The 27,650-nt window shown below is 43.3% G+C and overlaps 1 protein-coding gene across 6 annotated transcripts in view; it reads right to left on the reverse strand.

The window, feature by feature from the left end:
* Nucleotides 1–27,650, reverse strand: part of LOC139264683 (leucine-rich repeat transmembrane neuronal protein 1-like) — a 386,994-nt gene that overhangs the window by 159,053 nt on the left and 200,291 nt on the right. For 5 of the 6 annotated variants that reach the window (XM_070881588.1, XM_070881586.1, XM_070881583.1 and 2 more), the window contains 2 exons: nucleotides 20,967–21,038; nucleotides 20,798–20,878 (listed from right to left, as the gene is read on the reverse strand). The exons of the other annotated variant lie outside the window; for it this stretch is intronic. In XM_070881588.1, the coding sequence (XP_070737689.1) occupies nucleotides 20,798–20,878; nucleotides 20,967–21,038 (153 nt within the window). The remainder of the gene's footprint in view (nucleotides 1–20,797; nucleotides 20,879–20,966; nucleotides 21,039–27,650) is intronic. 6 annotated transcript variants of the gene reach the window in all.

The raw sequence follows: 27,650 nt of genomic DNA on the forward strand, positions 1-27,650 counted from the left end.
ATCAACTCTGGATCAGTTCCTATGGACTGGAGGGTAGCGAATGTAACACCACTTTTTAAGAAGGGAGGGAGAGAAAAAAACGGGTAATTATAGACCGGTTAGCCTGTCTTCCGTGGTGGGGAAAATGTTGGAATCAATTACTAAAGATGAAATATCAAGTCAGCATGAATTTATGAAAGGGAAGTCATGCTTGACAAATCTTCTAGAAATTTTTGAGGATGTAACTGGTAGAGTGGACAAGGGAGAACCAGTGGATGTGGTGTATTTGGACTTTCAAAAGGCTTTTGACAAGGTCCCACACAAGAGATTGGTGAGCAAAATTAAAACATATGGTATTGGGGGTAATGTACTGACGTGGATAGAGAACTGGTTGGCAGACAGGAAGCAGAGAGTCGGGATAAACGGGTCCTTTTCAGAATGGCAGGCAGTGACTAGTGGGGTGCCGCAGGCTCAGTGCTGAGACCCCAGCTATTCACAATATACATCAATGATTTAAATTAAGGAATTGAGTGTACTATCTCCAAGTTTGCAAATGCCAGTAAGCTGGGTGGCGGTGAGCTGTGAGGAGGATGCTAAGAGGCTACAGGGTGACTCGGACAGGTCAGATGAGTGGGCAAACGCATGGCAGATGCAGTATAATGTGGATAAATGTGAGGTTTCCACTTTGGTGGCAAAAACACGAAGGCAGAATATTACCTGAATGGCGGCAGGTTAGGAAAAGGGGAGGTGCAACGAGACCTGGGTGTCATTGTACAACAGTCATTGAAGGTTGACATGCAGGTACAGCAGGTGGTGAAAAAGGTATGTTGGCCTTCATAGCTAGGGGATTTGAGTATAGGAGAAAGGGAGGTCTTACTGCAGTTGTACAGGGCCTTGGTGAGGCCTCACCTGGACTACTGTGTTCAGTTTTGGTCTCCTAATCTGAGGAAGGACGTTCTTGCTATGTTCCCGATGTTGGGGAAGTCAAAAACCAGGGCACATAGTCTAAGGATAAGGGGTAAGCCATTTAGAACTGAGATGAGGAGAAACTTCTTCACTCAGAGAGTTGTTAACCTGTGGAATTCCCTACCGCAGAGAGTTGTTGATGCCAGTTCATTGGATATATTTAAGAGGGAGTTAGATATGGCCCTTACAGCTAAAGGGATCAAGGGGTATGGAGAGAAAGCAGGAAAGGGGTACTGAGGTGAATGATCAGCCATGATCTTATTGAATGGTGATGCAGGCTTGAAGGGCCGAATGGCCTACTCCTGCACCTATTTTCTATGTTTCTATGTATAGAACCTTGGTCAGACCCCAGGTGGAGTACTGCATTCCGTTTTGGGCATCACCCCGCAGGAAGGCTATATTGACTTTGGAGGGGGTGTAGTGCAGATTCAACAAAATGATACCGGGATTTAAAGGGTTAGATTATGAAGATAGGTTGCATAAATTAAGTTACAGAAGGTATGGCGAGAAAGCAGGAAAGGAGTACTGAGGTGAAGGATCAGCCATGATCTTATTGAATGGTGGTGCAGGCTCGAAGTGCCGAATGGCCTACTCCTGTACCTTTTTTTCATGAAAGATGATCTGCTCCAGGTATTTAAAATGTTAAAAGGACTTGTTAGGGTAGATACAAAGAAACTATTTCCTCTGGTGGGGAATAAGGAACATAGGCTGGATTTTCAGCTTTGATGATTTCATAGAATCACAGAAGTTTACAGCATGGAAGGAGGACATTTTGGCCCATCATGTCTGTGCCGGTCAACAAGAGGCTATCTAGCCTTATCCCATTTTCTAGCTCCAGGTCCGTAATCCTGCAGGTTACGGCACTTCAAGTGCACATCCAAATACTTTTCAAATGTGGGGAGGATTTCTGCCTCTACCACCCTTTCAGGCAATGAGTTACAGACCCCCACAACCCTCTGCGTGAAGAAATTTCCCCTCAAATCCCCTCTAAACCTTCCACCAATTACTTTAAATTTATGCCCCCTGGTTGTTGACCCCTCTGCTAAGGGAAATAAGCCTTTTCTATCCACTATATCTAGGCCCCTCATAATTTTATACACCTCAATGAGGTCTCCCCTCAGCCTCCTCTGTTCTAAGGATAACAAACCGAGCCTATCCAATCTGTCGTCACAGATAAGATTCTCCACTCCCAGCAACATCTTTGTAAATCTCCTCTGTACCCTCTCCAGTGCAATCATGTCCTTCCTGTAATACGGTGACCAGAACTGCACGCAGTATTCCAGCTGTGCCTAACCAGTGTTTTATACAATTCAAGCATAATTGAACTGAAAGTGATGTCATTAAACTTCTTCCTGCACTGCAGCCAGGTCCTCAGGGTGACACTGCTGGCATTGACAGCTATGGCTACCTGCTCCCATTGGTGTTTTTGATTTTGCCTGGAGGCAAAATAGGACAAAATCTCTTCTCCTTTCCACCTCCTACACCAAGTCCCCCTGTGCTACACCACAGAACCTTGGTGCATGCTCTCTCCCTGTTGTTTTGCACTGTCTCCCCCAGCCAGTTGAATCAGCTGCTGCAGGCAGAATGCATCTCCTCATTAAGAGGTGCAGACTGTCTTTAAGAAGTGGAGGCTAGCTTTCATTGGTGCTAGCCTTGCACGATATTGGGCACCCTACTGAGTGTTCAACCACTCAGCAGCATGTTCAACGCTGGGTTGAACACTACAATCATTATAATTAGCAGGCAGCACGAAGGTCACATGCTGTCTACATTCCTTTCAATGGGCATGGGGTAATTGCGCATCACGATCCCCGCACATTTTACGGATACAATCCCATTTTTAGCCCATTGAATACAATAAAATATCCCAAAGACAAAAAAAGAAGCCATGAAATCCACATAGAAAAGAGCATTTAGATGATCTGAATGCACAATCTTTAACATATTGCATGTCTGAAAAGTGTGAAATACATTTTGTTTTAAACAATCTCCCTATACTAGTCTGGTAGTTTTAAAGCACTATCCATATTCGCTTGCTAATATCAGTTTGAAAAGTTATTCATTTGAATCAATAAAGTCACATGTCTACATTCCTCAGCTGTACTTGAACTACAATTATGTAGTTTCTCTACAGCAGCTGTAGCAGTCCTTTTGAATTTCTATTGCAATCTAAATCTTTTTTTTATGTATCCACAGATAAGTCATCATCATCTGCTGCATCTATTTCTGAGGCAATACACCTTGGAGTAAGACAGTGATGAGGTATAGGAGGAGATTGAATCCTCAGGTAAGAGGGAATTAATATCAGCCACCAAACACATGCCACTCAGGGAACAGAGTGAATGTCGCACTACTGAATACTAAGAAAAAGGTTTATTTGTTACCAGATCCTCTATAGGACCTCTGCTAGTATACGCCATACAAACTGGAGGGGTTATCAACAATACACCAGGGGGCACATCAGCCATAGGAAACAGATAACTTCGGCTAACTTAATCCAAGCTTGCTGGGGAGGGTACACTTCGTCACTAACAATGTTCCTGCCAGTAGGCAGCCTTGCATTACCCAGAAATACACCGACACGGTCACAGTATGTAACATTAATTATGCACCCATGTTTAGTACAACTGACAGAGCAGATTGGCTCTCTAATCATGCTGCTTGTCACACTGGCTCACAGCCAGCAAGACTCCTTCATATTTCTCCAGCATACTGCTGTTCAGAGAAATTTTGTGTTGATTCTGGGACCAGCATTCTATTCTACTGCAGCTGAGGTGACACGTCTGGCCACGGTTCTCGCCCCCCGACCCCCCCCACCCCCGCCGCCCCCACACACTCCCACCAGTCAATTGGAGAGTTCTTCCAGTGTCACGTCTTCCAGAAGCTTAGCAGTCAATATTTTGTAAATCAATGTATCGACAAAAATTCATCACTTTAATTAAAAGATCACGTTAAGATATCACATATTGATCAAACTATTGCATTTATTTTGTCATTCATATAATCATTCATTGAGCTTGATTTTCTCCCCACCCTGGTTTTAATTTCTCATATCCTCGTTTACGTTCACATGTTTTAATTTCTGCTCAACTCCATCAATGCTTGAGGTGTTGGGAGGAACATAAGAAATGGAGAGGGAGTAGGCCATTTGGCCCCTCGAGCCTGCTCCGCCATTTAATAAAATTATGGCTGATTTGATCTACTTCCCTGCCTGCCCCCCATAACCCTTTACTCCCTTATTGCTCAAAAATCTGTCTATCTCCACCTTAAATATATTCAATGACCCAGCCTCCATAGCTCTCTGGGGCAGAAAATTCCACCCTCTGAGAGAAGAAATTCCTCCTCATTTCAGTTCTAAATGGGCGAGCCCTTATTCTGAAACTATGCCCTCCTAGTTCTAGATTCCCCCACGAGGGGAAACATCCTCTCTGCATCTACCTAGACGAGCCCCCTCAATATCTTATATGTTTCGATAAGATCATCTCTCATTCTTCTAAATTCCAATGAGTATAGGCCCAACCTGCTCAACCTTTCTTCATAAGTCAACCCCTTCATCTCAGGAATCAACCTAGTGAACCTTCTCTGAACTGCCTCCAATGAAAGTATATCCCTCCTTAAATAAGGAGACCAAAATTGTATGCAGTACTCTAGGTGTGGTTGTCGCAGGACTTCCCTGCTTTTATACTCCATCCCCCTTGCAATAAAAGCCAACATTCCATTTGCCTTCCTGATTACTTACTGTACCTGTATGTAACTTTTTGTGTTTCATGCACAAGAACCCACAGGTCCCTCTGTACTGTAGCATTTTGTAATCTCTCTCCATTTAAATAATAATTTTTTTTTTCCTACCGAAGTGGATAACCTCACACTTTCCCACATTGCACTCCATCTGCCAAATGTTTGCCCACTCACTTAGCTTGTCTATATCCCTTTGCCGATCCTTAGTGTCCTCCTCACAACTTGCTTTCCCACCCATCTTGGTATCATCAGCAAACTTGGCTACATTAAACTCAGTCCCTTCAACCAAATCATTAATATATATTGTAAATAGTTGAGGCCCCAACGCCAATCCCTGTGGCATCCCAGTAATTACTGTTTGCCAACCGGAAAATTACCCATTTATCCCAACTCTCTGTTTTCTGTTAGTTAGCCAATTCTCGATCCATGCTAATATATTACCCCCAACCCCATGAGTGCATATCTTGTGCAGTAACCTTTTATGTGGCACCTCATAGAATGCCTTCTGGAAATCCAAATATACCACATCAACAGGTTCCCCCCTTATCCACCCTGCTCGTTACATCCTCAAAGAACAGCAAATTTATTAAACATGATTTCCCTTTCATAAAACCTTGCTGACTCTGCTTGACTGTATTATGCTTTTTCAAATGTCCTGCTACTACTTCCTTAATGATGGACTCCAGCATTTTTCCAATGACAGATGTTCGGCTAACTGGTCTTTAGTTTCCTGCTTTCTGTCTCTCTTTTTTAAATAGTGGTGTTACATTTGAGGTTTTCCAATCCACTGGGACCTCTCAAGAATCCAGAGAAGTTTACAACCAATGCATCCACTATCACTGTAGCCATTTCTTATAAGACCGTAAATGGGCATCAGACCATCAGGTCCAGGGGAGTTGTCCACCTTTAGTCCAATTATTTTACCAAGTCCTTCTTTTTTTGATAGTGATTGTTTTAAGTTTCCCCACTCCCTATAGCCCCTTGATTATCTATTATTGGGATGTTTTTAGTATCCTCTACCACGAGGACTGACACAAAATATTTCTTCAAAGTCCCGGCCATTTCCCTGTTCCCCATTATTAATTCCCCAGTCTCATCCTCCAAGGGGTCAATGTTTACTTTAGCTACTCTCTTCCTTTTGATATACCTGCAGAAGCTTTTACTATCTGTTTTTATATTTCTTGCTATTTACTCTCATAGAAGGCTCCTGTAGAAGGGTACAGTTATCAAATGCACGTCCATACACAGCTACCTGATTGTTAAGGGGCTGAACCCATAATCAATGTTTTGAAAAGCTACCCCATTAACACATGACAATCTGGGTCGTTTGGCTTTTTTTTATTTGTTAATGGGATGTGGCCATCCCTGGCAAGGCCAGCATTTATTGTCCATCCCTAATTGCCCTTGAGAAGATGGTGGTGAGCCAGCTTCTTGAACCACTGCAGTCCATGCGGTGAAGGTACTCCCACAGTGCTGTAAGGTAGAGAATTCCAGGATTTTGACCCAGCGACGATGAAGGAACAACGATATACTTCCAAGTCAGGATGGTGTGTGTCTTCGAGAGGAACTTGAAAGTAGTGGTGTTCCCATGTGCCTGCTGTCCTTGTCCTTCTAGGTGGTAGAGGTCGCAGGTCTGTGAGGTGCTGCCAAAGAAGCCTTGGCGAGTTGCAGCAGTGCATCTTGTAGATGGTACACACTGCAGCCACAGTACGCCGGCGGTGGAGGGAGTTCATATTTAAGGTGGTGGATGGGGTGTCAATCAAGCGGGCTGCTATGTCCTGGATGGTGACGAGCTTCTTGAGTGTTGTTGGAGCTGCACTCATCCAGGCAAGTGGAGAGTATTCCATCACACTCCTGATTTGTGCTTTGTAGATGGTGGAAAGACTTTGGGGAATCAGGAGGTGAGACAGTTGCCACAGGGTACCCAGCCTCTGACCCACTCTTGTTGCCACAGTATTTATGTGGCTGGTCCAATTAAGTTTCTGATCAATAGTTAACTCCAGGATGTTGATGGTAGGAGATTCGGTGATGGTAATGCCATTGAAAGTCATGGGGTGGTGGTTCAACTCTCACTTGTTGGAGATAGTCATTGCCTGGCACTTGTGTGGCGCGAATGTTACTTGTCACTTATCAGCCCAAGTCTGAATGTCTTGCTGCATGCGGGCATGGAGTGCTTCATTATCATGATCCTAGCCTCCAAGTCCCTGTCTCTGTGAAATTATTGTACATTTACTGGGGCAGCCTCAGTGTAGGCAGCAGCATAAATAGAATCATAGAATAGTTACAGCACAGAAGAAAGCTGTTCGGCCTATCGAGCCTGTGCTGGCTCTCTGTAAGAGCACCTCAGCCAGACTCACGCCCCACCTTTTTCCCAGTAGCCTTGCAAAATTTCTCTTTCAGGTACGTACCCAACTCCCTCTTGAAAGCAGTGATCGAGTCTGCCTCCACCACTCTTTCAGTCAATGCATACCAGATCCTAACCACTCGCTGTGTAAAAATGTTTTTTCTTATGTCGCCTTTAGTTCTTTTGCCAATCACCTTAAATCTGTGTCCATTGGTTCACGACCCTTCTGCCAATGGGAACAGTTTCTCTCTATCTGTCCTGTCCAGACCCCTCATGATTTTGAACATCTCTATCAAATCTCCTCTCAATCTTCTCGGCTCTAAGGAGAACAACCCTTTTCCAGTCTATCCAGCTGAAAGCAATAAAGAAAGGAAAGATAGATTACGAAAGTAAACTTGCGCAAAACATAAAAACAGATAGTAAAAGCTTTTACCGATATATAAAACGGAAAAGAGTGACTAAAGTAAATGTTGGTCCCTTAGAAGATGAGAAGGGGAATTTAATAATGGGAAATGTGGAAATGGCTGAGACCTTAAACAATTATTTTGCTTCGGTCTTCACAGTGGAAGACACAAAAACCATGCCAAAAATTGCTGGTCACGGGAATGTGGGAAGGGAGGACCTTGAGATAATCACCATCACTAGGGGGGTAGTGCTGGACAGGCTAATGGGACTCAAGGTAGACAAGTCCCCTGGTCCTGATGAAATGCATCCTAGGATATTAAAAGAGATAGCGGAAGTTATAGCAGATGCATTCGTTATAATCTACCAAAATTCTCTGGGGAGGTACCAGCGGATTGGAAAGCAGCTAATGTAACGCCTCTGTTTAAAAAAGGGGCAGACAAAAGGCAGGTAACTATAGGCCGATTAGTTTAACATCTGTAGTGGGGAAAATGCTTGAAGCTATCATTAAGGAATAGCGGGACATCTAGATAGGAATAGTGCAATCAAGCAGACGCAACATGGATTCATGAAGGGGAAATCATGTTGAACTAATTTTACTGGAATTCTTTGAGGATATCACGAGCATGGTGGATAGAGGTGTACCGATGGATGTGGTGTATTTAGATTTCCAAAAGGCATTCGATAAGGTGCCACACAAAAGTTTACTGCAGAAGATAAAGGTACACGGAGTCAGAGGAAATGTATTAGCATGGATAGAGGATTGGTTGGCTAACAGAAAGCAGAGAGTTGGGATAAATGGGTCCTTTTCGGGTTGGAAATCGGTGGTTAGTGGTGTGCCACAGGGATCAGTGCTGGGACCACAACTGTTTACAATATACATAGATGACCTGGAAGAGGGGACAGAATGTAGTGTCACAAAAATTGGTGGGAAAGTGGATTGTGTAGAGGACACAGGGAGGCTGCAAAGAGATTTGAATAGGTTAAGCGAATGAGCTAAGGTTTGGCAGATGGAATACAATGTCGGAAAATGTGAGGTCATCCACCTTGGAAAAAAAAACAGTAAAAGGGAATATTATTTGAATGGGGAGAAATTACAACATGCTGCAGTGCAGAGGGACCTGGGAGTCCTTGTGCATGAATCCCAAAAAGTTAGTTTGCAAGTGCAGCAGTTAATCAGGAAGGCGAATGGAATGTTGGCCTTCATTACAAGAGGGATGGAGTCCAAAAGCAGGGAGGTCCTGCTGCAACTGTATAGGGTATTGGTGAGGCCGCACCTGGAGTACTGCGTGCAGTTTTGGTAACCTTTCTTAAGGGAGGATATACTAGCTTTGGAGGGGGTACAGAGACGATTCACTAGGCTGATTCCGGAGATGAGGGGTTACCTTATGATGATAGATTGAGTAGACTGGGTCTTTACACGTTGGAGTTCAGAAGGATGAGGGGTGATCTTATAGAAATATTTAAAATAATGAAAGGGATAGACAAGATAGAGGCAGAGAGGTTGTTTCCACTGGTCGGGGAGACTAGAACTAGGGGGCACAGCCTCAAAATACGGGGGAGACAATTTAAACCCGAGTTGAGAAGGAATTTCTTCTCCCAGAGGGTTGTGAATCTGTGGAATTCTCTGCCCAAGGAAGCAGTTGAGGCTAGCTCATTGAGTGTATTCAAATCACAGATAGATAGATTTTGAACCAATAAGGGAATTAAGGGTTACGGGGAGCGGGCGGGTAAGTGGAGCTGAGTCCACGGCCAGATCAGCCATGATCTTGTTGAATGGCGGAGCAGGCTCGAGGGGCTAGATGGCCTACTCCTGTTCTTAATTCTTATGTTCTTATGTAAGTCGCTCATCCCTGGAACCATTCTTGTAAATCTTTACTGCACCCTCTGTAAGGCCCTCACATCCTTCCTAAAATGCTGTGTCCAGAATTGGATACAATACTCCAGTTGAGGCCAAACCAGTGTTTTTTTTATACAGGTTCATCATAATTTCCATGTTTTTTATACCTTTATTTATGAAGTCCAGGATCCCATATGCTTTTTTAATTGTTTTCTCAACCTGCCCTGCCACCACATATACCCCTCGGTCTCTCAGTTTATGCATGCCCTTTAAGATTGTACCTTTCAGTTTATATTTTCTTTCCTCATTCTACCAAAGTGCATCACTTTGCACTTGTCTGCGTTAAATTTCATCTGTCACGTGTCCGCCCATTCCACCAGCCTGTCTATGTCCTCTTGAATGTATCACTATCCTCCTCACTGTTCACTATACTTCCAAGCTTTGTGTCATCTGCAAATTTTGAAATTGTGACCTGTACACCCACATCCAAATCATTAATAATCAAGAAAAGCAGTGATCCCAGAATATCACTGAATACCTTCCTCCAGTCCGAAAAACCGTTCACCACTACTCTCTGCTTCCTGTCACTTAGCCAATTTCGTATCTATGCTGCCACTGTCCCTTTTATTCCATTGGCTTCAACTTTGCTGGCAAGCCTATTATGTGGCACTTCATTTGAATCCCTTTTGGAAATCCATGTAAACCACGTCAATCTCATTGCCCTCATCAACCCTCTCTGTTACCTCATTAAAAAACTCCATCAAGTTGGATAAACACGATTTGCCTTTAACAAATCCATGCTGGCTTTCCTTAATTAATCCACTTGTACAAGTGACTTAATTTTGTCCCTAATTATTGTTTCTAAAAGCTTCTAAAAACTGACTGGCCTATAGTTGCTGGTTTATCTTTACATGCTTTTTTGAACAAGGGTATAACATTTGCAATTCTCCACTCCTCTGGCACCACCCCTGTTTCTAAGGAGGATTGGAAGATTATGGCCAGTACCTCCATGATTTCTTCCTTCATTTCCCTCAGCATCCTCGGATGCATCCTATCTGGTCCTGTACTCTTTTGTTTATGTTTGGACCAAGGCTATAATGAGATCTGGAGCCAAGTGATCCTGGCGGAACCCAAACTGGGCATCAGTGAGCAGGTTGTTGGTGAGCATGTGCAGCTTGGTAGCACTGTCGACACACCTTCCATCACTTTGCTGATGATTGGCCAGATTGGATTTGTCCTGCTTTTTGTGGACAGGACATACCTGGGCAGTTTTCCACATGCCGGGTAGATGCCAGTGTTACAGCTGTACTGGAACAGCTTGGCTAGAGGCGCTGCTAGTTCTGGAGCACGAGTCTTCAGCCGACAGCCGGGATGTTGTCGGGGCCCATTGCCTTTGCTGTACCCAGTGTGCTCAGCCGTTTCTTGATATCACGTGGAGTGAATAGAATTGGCTGAATACTGGCTTCTTTGATGGTGGAGACCTCAAGAGGAGGCCAATATGGATCTTCCACTCGGCACTTCTGACTTAAGATGGTTGTAAACACTTCAGCCTTGTCTTTTGCACTCAGGTGATGGGCTCCGCCCTCATTGAGGATAGGGATATTCATGGAGCTTCCTCCTCCCGTTAATTGTTTAATGGTCCACCTCCATTCACGACTGCATGTGGCAGGACTGCAGAGCTTTGATCTGATCTGTTGATTGTGCGATCACTTAGCGCTGTCTATAGCATACTTCTACTGCTTTTTAGCATGCATGTAGTCCTGTGTCGTCGCCTCTCCAGGTTGGTTCCTCATTTTTAGGTATGCCTGGTGCTGTTCCTGGCATGCATTTCTACACTCCCCATTGAAAAAGGATAGGTCCCCTGGCTTGATGGAAATGGTAGAATGAAGGATATGCCGAGCCATGAGGTCAGTTTATGGTGGAATACAATTCTGCTGCTGCCCCACAACACCTCATAGATGCCCAGTTTTGAGCTGCTAGATCTGTTCTGACTCGATCCCATTTAGCAAGGTGGTAGTGCCACACAAATCGATGGAGCATGTCCTTAGTATTAAGATGGGACTTCGTCTCCACAATGACTGTGGTGGACCGATGCATCTGCGACACGTAGATTGGTGAGGAGGAGGTCAAGTAGGTTTTTTCTCGTGCTGGTTCTCTCACCACCTGTCTCAGACCCAGTCTGGCAGCTATGTCCTTCAGGATTCGGCCAATAGTGGTGCTACCGAGCCACTCTTGGTGATGGACATTGTAGTCCCCATCCAAAGCCCATTCTGTGCCCTTACTACTCTCAGTGCTTCTTCCAATTGGTGTTCAACATGGACGAGTACTGAGTCATCAACTGAGGGAGGGTGGTAGATGGTAATCAGAAGCAGGTTTCCTTGCCCATGCTTGACCTGAAGCCATGAGACGTCATGAAGTCTGGAATCAATATTGAGGACTCCCAAGGCCACTCCCTTCCGACTGTATACCATTATGCCACCACTTTTAGTGGGTCTATCCTGCCGGTGGAAAGGACATACCCAGGGATGGTGATGGAGGAATTTGGGACATTGGCTGAAAGGTAGATTTCTGTGAGTATGACTGTGTCAGGCTGTTGCTCGATTAGTCTATGGGACGGGATTGCTCTTCCAACTTTGGCACAAGTTACCAGATGTTGATGTGAACTGGTCTGTTTGTGCCATTGTCGTGTCTGTAGTCGGTGCCGAGGTCAATGCCGGGTGGTCTGCCGTAACTTTAATTTAATTCCTAATTAGATATTTATCTTGCTCTTTGTAAAATATGATAATTGACACAGCATCAACAAATTTATATGGGATAATTCACGATTCATAACCAACAATATGAAACAACTATCAACAAGATAATCATGTACTGGGATTTACCTCAGATGATTTCACTATGAATCAAAATAGGTTATTTGGCTTCGTATAAAGATCATTGGTGAGACCACAATTAGAATATTGTGTTCTGTGTTGGCACACCCACCTTGAAAAATATACTGTTATGTTATAGAAGGTTCAGTTTGAAGCAGAATGCAGTGGACAACAATCATTTTTCCACCAATTCAAGGATATTTGTGAAACATACTTTTTTCCCCAGCCCTTTTTGTTTTCAGTGGAAAGAGCTACAAGGATTATTCCATAAATTAGCACCTCCAATTTGGGAATAGACACTCAAAGAACGTGTTTTCATTACAAAAAGACATTTGAGAGAAGAAATGATCTGTCTTCAAAATGTGATTATTGACCATCCTGTTATTATGAGAAGGTTGTGGATAATCTTCTTCTTGAACTGCTGAGGAGTGGTTTGATACAATGGAGTGGCTTACTAGGCCACTTCAAAGGGTACTTAAGAGTCAACCACAAATAGGAATAAGGACAACAAGTTTCTTTCCTCAAAGAACATTATTGAACCAGTGGGTTTTTACGGCAATCTAACAGCTACATGGTCATTTTTAATCTTTCATACTCGGTAGCTCGGCTGTGAAGACACATGGGCGCATGCTCCTCAAAAAATTATGACTAAGGGGCCCTTATTGAGATATACAAGTCAGTAAAGAATATATAGAAGATAAAGCCAGATTACTGTTTTAAATTAAATTGCGACTGTTGGACAAGGACTGCTTTTTTTCAACCAAAAATAAATCATCAAAATGTGGAATGGACTGTCATGTAGGGTGGTGAAGATAAAAACCCTGAAATTATTTAAGTAGACTATACAAAGAGGAACTGTTTTTTATCCAAAATGGATCAGCTGAAATGGGTCAAATGATCTTCCTCATTTATATCTACCATAGGACAATGTGATCTTGTGAAATCAGCTTTATATTTAGTGGAGTGAGTCCAAAATGTTCTTGCCTGCCGCATGGTGAACACAATCTATTACCCATTTCACCCTTTGTTTTGAGATAGATTTGCAAATGCAAACATCGGACGACAGTTCATCCTTCATTCTCTGCTGACAGGGTCTTGGATTGGGCTCATGCAGACACTGATATGGGACTCTATTACCCCCAAGTGAAACCACATGGAACTTCTAACCATGCCTAGACTTGCTGCTAGAGTGACCCAATCTGTAAAAGCTAGTTTGTCCTTCAAGATCAAATCAACACACTCATAGTGTTAAATCCAAGGAAGAGGCATAAAAGTGGCCAAAACGAGCAGCAAACCTGAGGATTGGGAGAAATTTAGAATTCAGCAGAGGAGGACAAAGGGTTTAATTAGGAGAGGGAAAATAGAGTATGAGAGGAAGCTTGCAGGGAACATAAAAACTGACTGCAGATACGTGAAGAGAAAAAGATTAGTGAAGACAGAGTCAGGCGAATTTATAATGGGGAACAAAGAAATGGCAGACCAATTGAACAAATACTTTCATTCTGTCTTCACTAAGGAAGACACAAATAACCTTCTGGAAAGACTAGGGGACCGAGGGTCTAGTGAGAAGGAAGAACGAAAGGAAATCCTTATTAGTCAGCAAATTGGGTAAGGAAAATTGATGGGATTGAAGGCCGATAAATCCCCAGGGCCTGACAGTCTGCATCCCAGAGTACTTAAGGAAGTGGCCCTAGAAATAGTGGATGCATTCTACAGTCTATCGACTATGGACTGGAGGGTAGCGAATGGAACCCCAATTTTTAAAAAAGGAGGGAGAGAGAATACAGGGAATTATAGACCGGTCAGCCTGACATCAGTGGTGGGGAAAATGTTGGAATCAATTATTAAAGATGTAATAGCAGCGCATTTGCAAAGCAGTGACAAGATCGGTCCAAGTCAGCATGGATTTATGAAAGGGAAATCATGCTTGACAAATCTTCGAGAATTTTTTGAGGATGTAACGAGTCGAGTGGACAAGGGTGAGCCAGTGGATGTGGTGTATTTAAAATTTCAAAAGGCTTTTGACAAGGTCCCACACAAAAGATTAGTGTGCAGAATTAAAGCACATGGTAGTAGAGTGGACAAGGGTGAGCCAGTGGATGTGGTGTATTTAAACTTTCAAAAGGCTTTTGACAAGGTCCCACACAAGAGATTAGTGTCCAGAATTAAAGCACATGGTATTGGGGGTAATGTACTGACATGGATAGAGAACTGGTTGGCAGACAGGAAGCAAAGAATAGGAATTAGCGGGTCCTTTTCAGAATGGCAGGCAGTGACTAGTGGGTTACCGCAAGGTTCAGTGCTGGGACCCCAGCTATTTACAATATACATTAATGATTTAGATGAAGGAATCTAGTGTAATATCTCCAAGTTTGCAGATGACACTAAGCTGGGTGGCAGTGTGAGCTGTGAGGAGGATGCTAAGAGGCTGCAGGGTGACTTGGACAGGTTAGGTGAGTGGGCAAATACATGGCAGATGCGGTATAATGTAGATAAATGTGAGGTTATCCACTTTTGTGGTAAAAACAGGAAGGCAGATTATCTAAATGGTGACAGATTAGTAAAAAGGGAGGTGCAACGAGACCTGGGTGTCATGGTACACCAGTCATTGAAAGTTGGCATACAGGTGCAGCAGGCGGTGAAAAAGGCAAATGGCATGTTAGCTTTCATAGCGAGAGGATTTGAGTATATGAGCAGGGAGGCCTCACTACAGTTGTACAAGTGAGGCCACACCTTGAATATTGTGTACAGTTTTGGTCTCCTAATCTGAGGAAGGATACTCTTGCTATTGAGCGAGTGCAGTGAAGGTTCATCAGACTGATTCCCGAGATGACAGGACTGACATATGAAGAAAGACTGAATCGACTCGGCTTGTATTTAGAAGAATGAGGGGGGATCTCATAGAAACATATAAAATTCTGATGGGATTGGACATGTTCGATGCAGGAAGAATGTTCCCGATGTTGGGGAAGTCCAGAACCAGGGGTCACAGTCTAAGGATAAGGGGTAAGTCATTTAGGACCGAGATGATGAGAAACTTCTTCACTCAGAGAGTTGTGAGCATGTGGAATTCTCTACCACAGAAAGTTGTTGAGGCCAGTTCATTAGATATATTCAAAAGAGAGTTAGATGTGGCCCTTACGGCTAAAGGGATCAAGGGGTATGGAGAGAAAGCAGGAATGGGGTACTGAAGTGCATGATCAGCCAGGATCATATTGAATGGTGGCGCAGGCTCGAAGGGCCGAATGGCCTACTCTTGCACCTATTTTCCATGTTTCTATGTTTCAAAGCTTTATTTCTACAAATTGTGGCTCTCCAACGGACTCTTTCCAGGAGGACACAAAGAATCTATCAGGGGATATAGAAAGATTAAGTGAGTGGGCAAAAATATGGCAGATGGAGTATAATGTGGGAAAATGTGAGGTTATCCACTTTGGTAGGAAGAACATAAAAGCAGATTATTATTTAAATGGAGAGAGACTACAGAATGCTACTGTAGTCGTAGATGAAACACAAAAAGTTAGTATGCAGGTACAGCAAGTAATTAGGAAGGCATATTGAATGTTGGCCTTTATTGCAAGCAGATGGAGTATAAATGCAGGGAAGTCTTATTACAACTGTACAGGGCGTTGGTGAGATCACACCTAGAGTACGGCGTACAGTTTTGGTCTCCTTATTTAAGGAGGGATATACTTTCATTGGAGGCAATTCAGAGAATAAGATTGATTCCTGAGATTATAGGGCTATTTTATGAGGAAGGTTGAGCAGGTTGGCCTGTACTCATTGGAGTTTAGAAGAATGAGACGTGATTTTATTGAAACATATAAAATTCTGAGGGAGCTTGACAGGGTAGATGCTGAGAGGATATTTTCCCTCGTGGGGGAATCTAGAACTAGGGGGGCATAGTTTCAGAATAAGGGGTCGCCCATTTAAGACAGAGATCAAGATGAATTTCTTCTCTCAGAGCGTCGTGAATCGTTGGAATTCTCTACCCCAGAGAGCTCTGGAGGCTGAGTCATTGAATATATTCAAGGCAGAGAGAGACAGAGTTTTAAACTACAGGGGAGTCAAGGGTTATGGGAAACAGGCAGGAAAGTGGAGTTGATACCAAGATCAGATCAGCCATGATCTTACTGAATGGCGGAGCAGGCTTGAGGGGCCAAAAAGCCGACTCCTGCTCCTATTTCTTATGTTCTTATGTTCCCCCTATGTGCCAAAAAAGTCAAGAAACTCAAAAGTAGCACAAATTACTTCAATATAATTAATTACAAGATTAAATTGAATCAGAAATGAACACGTCATTATACCTAAATCCATGCATGGGCGGCAGCAGCCTGGGCTGGCTGGCTGATAGGCCACTGCAAGGGCACTGACAGAGTGGCATTGGTGGGAGCATGAAGGCTGTCATCCTGAGAGATAACAGCTGGTTCATGTTCCATGGTGCCACTGTCAATCCCCCAGGGCAATGCCTCAGCAATCCGAGAAATGTGTTGGAGGGCAGTTTGCTGGACTGCTCTCACACCCTGCAAGCCCCTTTGAACATTGTAATCCACAGAATCATCATAGAGTCATAGAAATATACAGCACGGAAGGCGGCCATTTTGGCCTATCATGTCCGTGCTGGCCAACAAGAGGCTATCCAGCCTAATCCCACCTTCCAGCTCTATGTCCATAACCCTGCAGGTTACGGCACTTCAGGGGCACATCCAAGTACTTTTTAAATGTGTTGAAGGTTTCTGCCTCGACTACCCTTTCAGGCAGTGAATTCCAGACCCCCATAACACTCTGCGTGAAGAAATTTCCCCTCAAAAGCTTTTACCAATTACTTTAAATTTATGGCCCCTGGTTGTTGATCCCTCTGTAAGGGAAATAGGCCCTTTCTGTCCACCATATCTAGGCTGTTCATAATTGCATACACCTCAATGAGGTCTCCAGTCAGCCCCCTCTGTTCCAAGGAAAACAAACCCAGCCGATCCAATCTGTCCTCATAGATAAGATTCTTCACTCACGCGACATCCTCATTAGTCTCTGTACCACATCCTTCCTGTAATGCGGTGACCAGAAATGCACACAGTACTCTAGCTGTGGCCTAACTAGTGTTTAATACAGTTCAAGCATAAGAACATAAGAAATAGGAACAGGATTGGCCATACGGTCCCTCGAGCCTGCTCCGCCATTCAATAAGATCATGGCTGATATGATCGTGGACTCAGCTCCAACTCCCTGCTCACTCTCCATAACCCCTTATCCCTTATCGTTTAAGGAACTGTCTATTTCTGTCTTAAATTTATTCAATGTCCCAGCTTCCACAGCTCTCTAAGGCATCGAATTCCACAGATTTACAACTCTCTGAGAGAAGAAATTTCTCCTCAGTTTTAAATGGGAGGCCCTTTATTCTAAGATCATGCCCTCTAGTTCTAGTCTCCCCTATCAAGTGGAAACATCCTCTCTGCATCCACCTTGTCAAGCCCCCTCATAATCTTATATGTTTTAATAAGATCACCTCTCATTCTTCTGAATTCCAATGTGTAGAGGCCCAATTTACTCAACCTTTCCTCATAAGTCAACCCCATTATCTCTGGAATCAACCTAGTGAAACTTCTCTGAACTGCCTCCAAAGCAAGTATATCCTTTTGTAAATATGGAAACCAAAACTGCACGCAGTATTCCAGGTGTGGCCTCAGCAATCCTTGTACAGCTGTAGCAAGACTTCCCTGCTTTTATACTCCATAACCCCCCCTGCTCTTGTATTCTATGCCTCTGCTAATAAAGGCAAACATTCCGTATGCCTTCTTAACCACCTTATCTACCTGGCCTGCTACCTTCAGGGATCTGCAGACGTGCACTCCAAGGTCCATTTGTTCCTCTACACTTCTCAGTGTTTTACCATTTAATGTGTATTTCCTTTCCTTGTTAGCCCTCCTCAAATGCATTACCTCACACTTTCTCCAGATTAAATTCCATTTGTCAATGTTCTGTCCACTTGACCAGTTGATTGCTTTCTTCCTGCAGTCTACGGCTTTCTTCTTCATTATCAACCACAGTCGATTTTAGTATCGTCTGCAAACTTCTTAATCATACTTCCTATATTCAAGTTTAGATCATTGATGTACATCACAAAAAGCAAGGGACCTAATACTGAGCCCTGTGGAACCCCACTGGAAACAGCCTTCCAGTCACAAAAATAACCATCAACCTTTGCCCCTGCCTTTGAGCCAATTTTGGATCCAACTTGCCACTTTGCCCTGGATCCCATGGGCTTTTATTTTCGTGACCCATCTGCCATGTGGGACCTTATCAAAAGCCTTGCTAAAATCCAGATACACTACATCAAATGCACTACCCTCATCGACCCTCCTTGATTCCTCCTCAAAAAATGAAATCAAGTTAGTCAGACACGACTTTCCCTTAACAAATCTATGCTGACTGTCCTTCATTAATCCGTGTCTTTCTAAATGAAGATTTATCCTGTCCTTCAGAATTTTTTCCAATAATTTTCCCACCACAGCTAGGATAGCAACTGTCTGAACTTGCATGACAGCAAATTGACCTTGCATGACAGCAGTCTGAACTTCCACTGCAGCACCCAGACGTTGGATGGCTGCTGCTTGTGCTGCAATGGAAGTTGCGACATTGGCCATCAGACGCTGCGTTATAGTTGGGTCCACAAGTGTGCGAACGGAGTTGGTCACTATTCCATGCTGGAAAGGATGGGCTCCAAGCTCTGCGCAAAGCCCAATGCCAAGTTCGTGCTGGACTCCTCCATTCCCCTTGACATTGAATGTAGGCTTTCTGGCAGGCTTCACAATGCACCGTCTCTAATCTATCCTCTAAGATACGCGCAGTATCTGTATCTGAGCTGGTAGCTGCGAGTGTGAAATCAAGTGGCAGTACAGTGTCTTCATCACTTTCTTCTTGGTGTTCCTCCATTGCCTGGCCAGGTTGCACTTCTTGGGTATCTGAAAGGAAAAAGGCACAAAGTTCAGGTTGTGGTGAGAGGGGCGGGGTGAGGGGGGGGGCAGAGTAAGAAGAGCATGCTTACACCATCTGCAACTGGTAAATCAGTTGAGATTGTGGGCTGAGGGGGAAGTGGGATGTGAGAACCAGGATTAGGTATGAGGATACCATCATTTTCGATGGTTTCAGCCTCGCCGCTGGCCATCGCCTCAGCAATGGCCGTTTTAATAATGACCAGCACTATCTCCGCCGTAGGGGTTAGGAAATGCAGGCGTGCCTGTCCCCCTCCGGTTAGCTCCTGCTTCCTCCGGTTGTGCGCCGCCTTGTCCTGCAAGAGAGAGGGAAGTGTGTCAGTGAATTTCGGGCAATCTGTTTGGGTGATATGGCTGTCGTGGTTGAATAGCTGGCAATGTGTGCAAGCTGTGAGATGTGGGTGTGATGCTTGCAGCAGTGCAAAGTGTGTGAGGGTGAGGTGAAGCATATGAATATTAGGTACGAGTCCTGATTGACAGACATTGTTGGTAGGTGAGTGATGGGAGTGTAGTGAATTGAGCAATGGCTGAGGCTAGTGGTGTAGTTGACGATGCATTCCTTGACCGTGACCATTTGTGTGAGGTCATTGAACTTCTTGCGGCACTGCATCCAGGTACTTGGGGCTTGACTCCTGGCACTGACGGCTATCTGCTCCCACTGCCTTTTGCCTGGACGGCCTTCTGCCTCCTTGAGATAAAGGACATCTTCCTCCTTTCCCCACTCTTCTACCAAGACCGCCAGTGCAGCATCCCAAAATCTTGGAGACCACTCTCTCCTATGTTGTGCCATTCCTCACTGTTTCCCAGGACAGATTCACTTCCTGCACAACTCCCAGCACCTGCTCCAGCCACAATGCATGTCCCTTTTACGAGGTGCAGGCTAGCTCTAAGTGGTATGAGGAAATTACAATTTTGGCCCCTCTGCAGATGTATGCAGCCAATGAACAGGCGGGGGAGCGTTGGCTGCATGCAGAAATCATTAAAAGGAGCAGGCAGCACAAAGTAGGCGTGCTGCCGGCATTTCAATCAACAGACACGGGTTAATCGTGCGTCGTGATCCCCGCACCCAATTTCGGGGGCTATACAATTTAGCCCCCTCAATGTTTTGGAACATGCCCATTCCAGTGAACCCAGTGGTACAAGGCAGGTAACAGAAACAAAATCAAATTTCATTATTTAAATGATAACCATTACAAATGAATAGAGCACTTTGATCAGCACTTATGTCATGTGAGTTGTCTCTTGCATTCTCTGCAAATATTTTTTTGGTCAGTTGGATATCTGACATTCCTCAGTGGAAATAAACTATTAAAAGTTAGCAAGGCCGTTTCAGATATCCAGCTGATCAAAAAAAATGTCTGCAGAGATTGGAAAGAGATGTTATTGTTACATGCAAGTATGTGAATATTTAACTTAATTAAACTATAAAAAAATGAAAATATTTAGATCACATTTCAAATCAATGTTCAGAAAGGAAATGGCTCTTGTTTAAATTCATCAAACAGTCTGCTGATATTATCTAGGCTTACAAAAGAATGGTTCATTGCATAACAGTTACTGGAGGGCAGATGCTGCCTGTGAAACCTTACTCTGGGTTGAATCACTGCTTTTTGGAGGAGATCATTGGAAAAAGACAAAAAATGTACATAGTCAATAAATTACTTACAAGACTTTCAGGGCTCGTAATCCATGTTTTGTCCGAAAGAGATCCCTTTGTACCGCAAACAACTTGTTGTTACTTATATCTCTTTTGAAAGAAAGGATGCATTTTAATATGTGAAGTCTTTTGCACCATATTATGATTTAATTTGTATTTATGTTTTATTTAAACTTACATAAGTTCAACGTCTGGAGTAGGCTGGAACATATAATCTGCAATAAACCTAATCTGATTATAAGATAAAAACCTGTGATATAAAGAAAGAAGAACATGAAGGAATATACAGTTCCATAAAACAGGTGGCCCTTTAGCCCACTGAATAAACAGAACATACCATCAGCAAAAAACACAATTAGCACTTAAACAGTTCAAACACACGACAGGAGGTGAGATCAGTTTGTCTTCCAGTAGAAGCAATTCACAAGTTCAGGGATGATAAATAAATTGGTCAGAGATAAATATTACATATAGTACAGGTTACACACTGGGAAGAGCATCAATCGTAGAAGAGATTTCTTTAAGGAGAATTAATTTATAAATAATATTATCTATCTTCCGAATTCTCTCATCTTTATATATCAAAGAGGGCCAACAATATGACCATACTTTTCTGTTAACAGCAGCTCTAACTTTAAAAAATACAAGCAACTGCCCAAATATGGTTCGATCTGTAAGTTAAGTGAGCGCTTAATTTTCAAATCTGCTCGGGTTTGGAACACAGCCGTGACTCAGTCGGTAGCACCTCGCCTGAGTCAGAAAGTTGTGGGTTCAAGTTCCATTCCAGAGACTTGAGCACAAAAATCTAGGCTGATACTCCAGTGCAGAACTGAGCGAGTGCTGCACTGTCGGAGGTGCAGTCTTTCGGATGGGACGTTAAACCGAGGCTCCCTCTGCCCTCTCAGATGGAGGTAAAAGATCCCATGGCACTGTTTCAAAGAAGATCAGGGGATTTATCCTCGATGTTCTGGCCAATATTTAGCCCTCAAATCAACGTGACTTAAAAACAGATTAGCATTACATTGCTGTTTGTGGGAGCTTGCTGTGCGCAAATTGGTTGCCGCGGTTCCTATATTACAACAGCAACTATACTTCAAACGTACTTCATTGGCTGTAAAATGCTTTGGGACATCCTGAGGTTGTGAAAGGTGCTTAGAAAATGCAAGTCTTTCTTTTTACTTGCTAAAGTGGAGCTGTGTTTAGTGGACCCTACTGCTTTCAGAACCCAGCCTGCGATAAAGTCCTCTAAATGGGTACACCCTGAGGTCAATTAGAGACTGAGGTTGCGATGGAAAATTTCTTTAGTTTGGCAGCTGCTGTAAATCCCCTTGGAGAGGCCGGATTATCAAGGTCACATAACCCATCAAGAAATGATGGGCTTTGCTCATCTTTTTTTTAAATGGTTCAGTTATGATTTGTTAATCGCTCAAATATATTTACAACGCAATCAGGTGTAAATGTGACAGACTTTGCTCATGCGATACTTTCAAACGACAGACACACTAGACGCAAAACTTTTATTATTATGTATATAGTAGCAAATCTCCAATGGCCTTGCTCAAGACTATTTTAGATCATATGCTTGTGGCAAAATGTAACATTTTGGTTACAGTGTATTTCTATTCTGTCAAGAGTTAAAACCAAGTTCGCTTAAAGTAACTGTGTCTAGAAGCTTCACATCTTAATATACCACTGTATCCATTCCCTAGAGGGAAACCAGGATGATATCCATTGATTTTTAATATGTCAATAAAGATTATTTCCAAAGCCATTTGGGTTGTCACCAACAGCTGCTTCCCTTGTTCTGCAGATGATCTATTATGACTAAAATAATTTGCAATCAGGTGGCAAATGGGCTTGGGTCTGAGCCCTATTGGATGACCAGTGTTGACACTCGAGGTAGATCCTGTAACTGCAGATATCCTCTGCGTCTTTAAATATTTGATTGCTACCTTTTATTGAGAGATACATTTTTGATTTTCTTTGTTCCTACTCAAACTTTAAAAGGGTACCAAAGATAAAAATGAGGCAATGTGCTCCTCGGTAATCACTTCTTCTGAGGCCATCAAGAGAAAGGCAAGCTGAATCTGTGATAAAGAGGCGAACAACCTCATGTAAAGATTTTGTAAAGGGACGCTATCTCCTGTCCTATATCCTATATTACTGTAAATATTAGCAATGGATCACATTGATTTATTATTTATGGTATTTGAGGAATTGATATGTTCTGTAAAGTACTTTAATCTGCTGTATTGCATATTACTATTACTGAGCTTTTTTTAATAAACCTGATCTGTAGTTTATAGCCCAGACCACAGTCTGATACAGTTTGGTTCGACTACTTTTCTAAGTCTAGATTACAAGATGGCTCATAACATATCCAAGTAATCTAAATACAGTGACAAGAATTTCTGTTCAACCCTTAGGCTTGCTACATTACCATATATTGGGTTTATAAAGGCACACTGTGGTTCATAGGGAGCAAGGGTTCACCTCTGGAAATGCTTGGCCTTGAACTCAATAGAATGCAGGTACAGCAAATGATCAGGAAGGCCTTTATTGCAAAGGAGATGGAGTATAAAAACAGGGAATTCTTGCTACAGCTTTATAAGGTATTGGAGAGGCCACGACTGAAATAGTGCGTGTAGTTTTGGTTTCCATATTACGAAAGGATATACTTGCTTTGGAGGCAGTTCAGCGAAGGTTCACTAGGTTGATTCCGGGGATGAGGGGGTTGACTTATGAGAAAAGGTTGAGTAGGTTGGGCTGCTACTCATTGGAATTCAGAAGAATGAGAAGTGATCTTATTGAAACGTATAAGATTATGAGGGGGCTTGACAAGGTGGATGTAGAGAGGATGTTTCCACTGATGGGGGAGACGAGAACTAGCGGGCATGATCTTAGAATAAGGGGCCGCCTATTTAAAACCAAGATGAGGAGAAATTTCTTCTCTCAGAGGTTTGTAAATCTGTGGAATTCGCTGCCTCAGAGAGCTGTGAAAGCTGGGACATTGAATAAATTTAAGACAGAAATAGACAGGTCCTTAAACGATAAGGGGATAAGGGGTTATGGAGAGTGGGTGGGAAAGTGGAGCTGAGTCCATGATCAGATCAGCCATGATCTTATTGAATGGCGGAGCAGGCTCGAGGGGCCGTATGGCCTACACCTGTTCCTATTTCTTATCTTCTTATATAAGTGTCTGAGGGGACCTTGGTTACATGCTAAAAGTTCAACCATTGAGCTAAACTTATCTCAAAATGATTAAATTTACAGGTCAAGCTTTTTGAATCAGCAAACCTGTGAGGACAATCAAGTTTTTTGAAAGGGAAAATTGTGAGGGCTTTTGAGGAAGTGAAGAGGTTAGAAGTGCTGGGCGATAGTTAGAAGCCATCTCATTAAGTATTAAGACATCTCACTGATGTGGGCTGGTATGATGCCATTTATTTAGTATTATTCTTTGAAGATAAATTGTATATATTTAATTATGCAACTCTAATTATAACAGCTCTTCTGTACATTTCCCTTGCTCTGAAATAAAGCAACCCAGAAATTCAGATCTGACCTGACCTCACCTAGTGTTTGCTTGAGCCACATTGAAGTGCACAGGCGAAAGGCATGAATATCTGGTAAAAGTCAGAAGGGGGTACTAATATTACACCCCTGGTCATGCTATCGTGTCGGCACATATAGGGCAGTGTGAGTCAACTCTCAATTAAATGTACAGTGCTCAAATTACTTACAGGAGCACCTATGACCAATGTACCCAAGAAGATATCTAATGCAGATCCAAATGTGCAGCACAGAGAAACATAGAAACATAGAAAATAGGTGCAGGAGTAGGCCATTCGACCCTTCGAGCCTGCACCACCAATCAATAAGATCATGGCTGATCATTCACTCAGTACCCCATTCCTGCTTTCTCTCCATACCCCTTGATCCCTTTAGCCGTAAGGGCCATATCTAACTCGCTCTTGAATATATCCAATGAACTGGCATCAACAACTCTCTGCGGTAGGGAATTCCACAGGTTAACAACTCTCTGAGTGAAGAAGTTTCTCCTCATCTCAGTCCTAAATGGCTTACCCATTATCCTTACACTATGACCCCTAGTTCTGGACTTCCCCAACATCGGGAACATTCTTCCTGCATCTAATCTGTCCAGTCCCGTCAGAATGTTATATGTTTCAATGAGATCCCCTTTCATTCTTCTAAACTCCAGTGAATACAGGCCCAGTCGATCCAGTCTCTCCTCATATGTCAGTCCTGCCATCCCGGGAATCAGTCTGGTGAACCTTCATTGCACTCCCTCAATAGCAAGAATGTCCTTCCTCAGATTAGGAAACCAAAACTGAACACAATATTCCTGGTGAGGCCTCATTAAGTCCCTGTACAACTGCAGTAAGACCTCCCTGCTCCTATACTCAAATCCCCTAGCTATGAAGGCCAACATACCATTTGCCTTCTTCACCGCCTGCTGTACCTGCATGCCAACTTTCAATGACTGATGTACTATGACACCCAGGTCTCGTTGCACCTCCCCTTTTCCTAATCTACCGCCATTCAGATAATATTCTGCCTTCGGATTTTTGCCACCAAAGTGGATAACCTCACAGTTATCCACATTATACTGCATCTGCCATGCGATTGCCCACTCACCTAACCTGTCCAAGTCACCCTGCAGCCTTTTAGCGTCCTCCTCACAGCTCACACCACCACCCAGCTTAGTGTCACCTGCAAACTTGGAGATATTACACTTAATTCCTTCATCCAAATCATTAATGTATATTGTAAAGAGCTGGGGTCCCAGCACTAAGCTCTGCAGCACCCCACTAGTCACTGCCTGCCATTCTGAAAAGGACCCATTTATCCCGACTCTCTGCCAACCAGTTATCTATCCACATCAGTATATTACCCCAAATACCAGGTGCTTTAATTTTGCACACCAGTCTCTTGTGTGGGACCTTGTCAAATGCCTTTTGAAAGTCCAAATACACCACATCCACTGGTTCTCCCGTGTCCATTCTACCAGTTACATCCTCAAAAAATTCGAGAAGATTTGTTAAGCAGGATTTCTCTTTCATAAGTCCATGCTGACTTCGACCGATCCCATCATTGCTTTCCAAATGTGCTGCTATTTCATCTTTAATAATTGATTCCAACATTTTCCCTGCTACTGATGTCAGGCTAACCGGTCGATAATTACCGTTTTCTCTCTCCCTCCTTTCTTAAAAAGTGGTGTTACATTAGCTACCCTCCAGTCCATAGGAACCGATCCAGAGTTGATAGACTGTTGGAAAATGATCACCAAGGCATCCACTATTTCTAGGGCTACTTCCTTAAGTACTCAGGGATGCAGACTATCAGACCCTGGGGATTTATCGGCCTTCAATCCCATCAATTTCCCTAACACAATTTCCGAACTAATAAGGATTTCCTTCAGTTCCTCCTTCTCGCTAGACCCTCGGTCCTCTAGTATTTCCGGAAAGTTATATGTGTCTTCCTTCGTGAAGACAGAACCAAAGTATTTGTTCAATTGGTCTGCCACTTCTTTGTTCCCCATTATAAATTCACCTGATTCTGACTGCAAGGGACCTACGTTTGTCTTCACTAATCTTTTTCTCCTCACATATCTATAGAAGTTTTTGCAGTCAGTTTTTATGTTCCCAGCAAGCTGCCTCTCATACTCTATTTTCCCCCTCCTAATTAAACACTTTGTCCTCCTCTGCTCTATTACAAAATTCTCCCAGTCCTCAGGTTTGCTGCTTTTTCTGGCCAATTTATATACCTCTTCCTCATAGAAACGTTTAAAATTCTGACGGGGTTAGACAGGTTAGATGCAGGAAGAATGTTCCCAATGTTGGGGAAGTCCAGAACCAGGGGACTCAGTCTAAGGATAAGGGGTAAGCCATTTAGGACCGAGATGAGGAGGAATTTCTTCACCCAGAGAGTGGTGAACCTGTGGAATTCTCTACCACAGAAAGTTGTTGAGGCCAATTCACTAAATATATTCAAAAAGGAGTTAGATGAAGTCCTTACTACTAGGGGGATCAAGGGGTATGGTGAGAAAGCAGGAATGGGGTACTGAAGTTGCATGTTCAGCCATGAACTCATTGAATGGCTAGAAGGGCCGAATGTCCTACTCCTGCACCTATTTTCTATGTTTCTATGTTTCTATGTTAACACTGTCCTTAATTTCCCTTCTTAGCCACGGTTGAGCCACCTTCCCCGTTTTATTTTTACTTCAGACAGGGTGATCTTTAAATGCTATTGCCTATCCACCGTCAACCCTTTAAGTGTCACTCGCCAGTCTAATCTAGCCAATTCACGTCTCATACATCAAAGTTACCTGTCCTTCCCTAGTCTCTGAATTAACTGTGTCACTCTCCATCTTATTAAAGAATTCTACCATATTATGGTCACTCTTCCCCAAGGGGCCTCGCACAACAAGATTGCTAATTAGTCCTTTCTCATTACACATCACCCAGTCTTGGATCGCCAGCCCTCTAGTTGGTCCCTCGACATATTGGTCTAGAAAACCATTCCTGATACACTCCAGGAAATCCTCCTCCACCGCATTGCTACCAGTTTGGTTCGCCCAATCAATATGTAGATTAAAGTCGCCCATGATAACTGCTGTACCTTTATTGCACGCATCCCTAATTTCTTGTGTGATGCTGACCCCAACCTCACTACTTTGGTGGTCTGTACACAACTCCCACTAGCATTTTCTGCCCTTTGGTATTCCATAGCTCCACCCATACCGATTCCACATCATCCAAGCTAATGTCCTTCCTTACTATTGCATTAATTTCCTCTTTAACCAGCAACACCACCCCACCTCCTTTTCCTTTGTGTCTATCCT

This window comes from Pristiophorus japonicus, chromosome 5, assembly GCF_044704955.1.
Source record: "Pristiophorus japonicus isolate sPriJap1 chromosome 5, sPriJap1.hap1, whole genome shotgun sequence".
Taxonomy (NCBI): Eukaryota; Metazoa; Chordata; class Chondrichthyes; family Pristiophoridae; genus Pristiophorus; species Pristiophorus japonicus.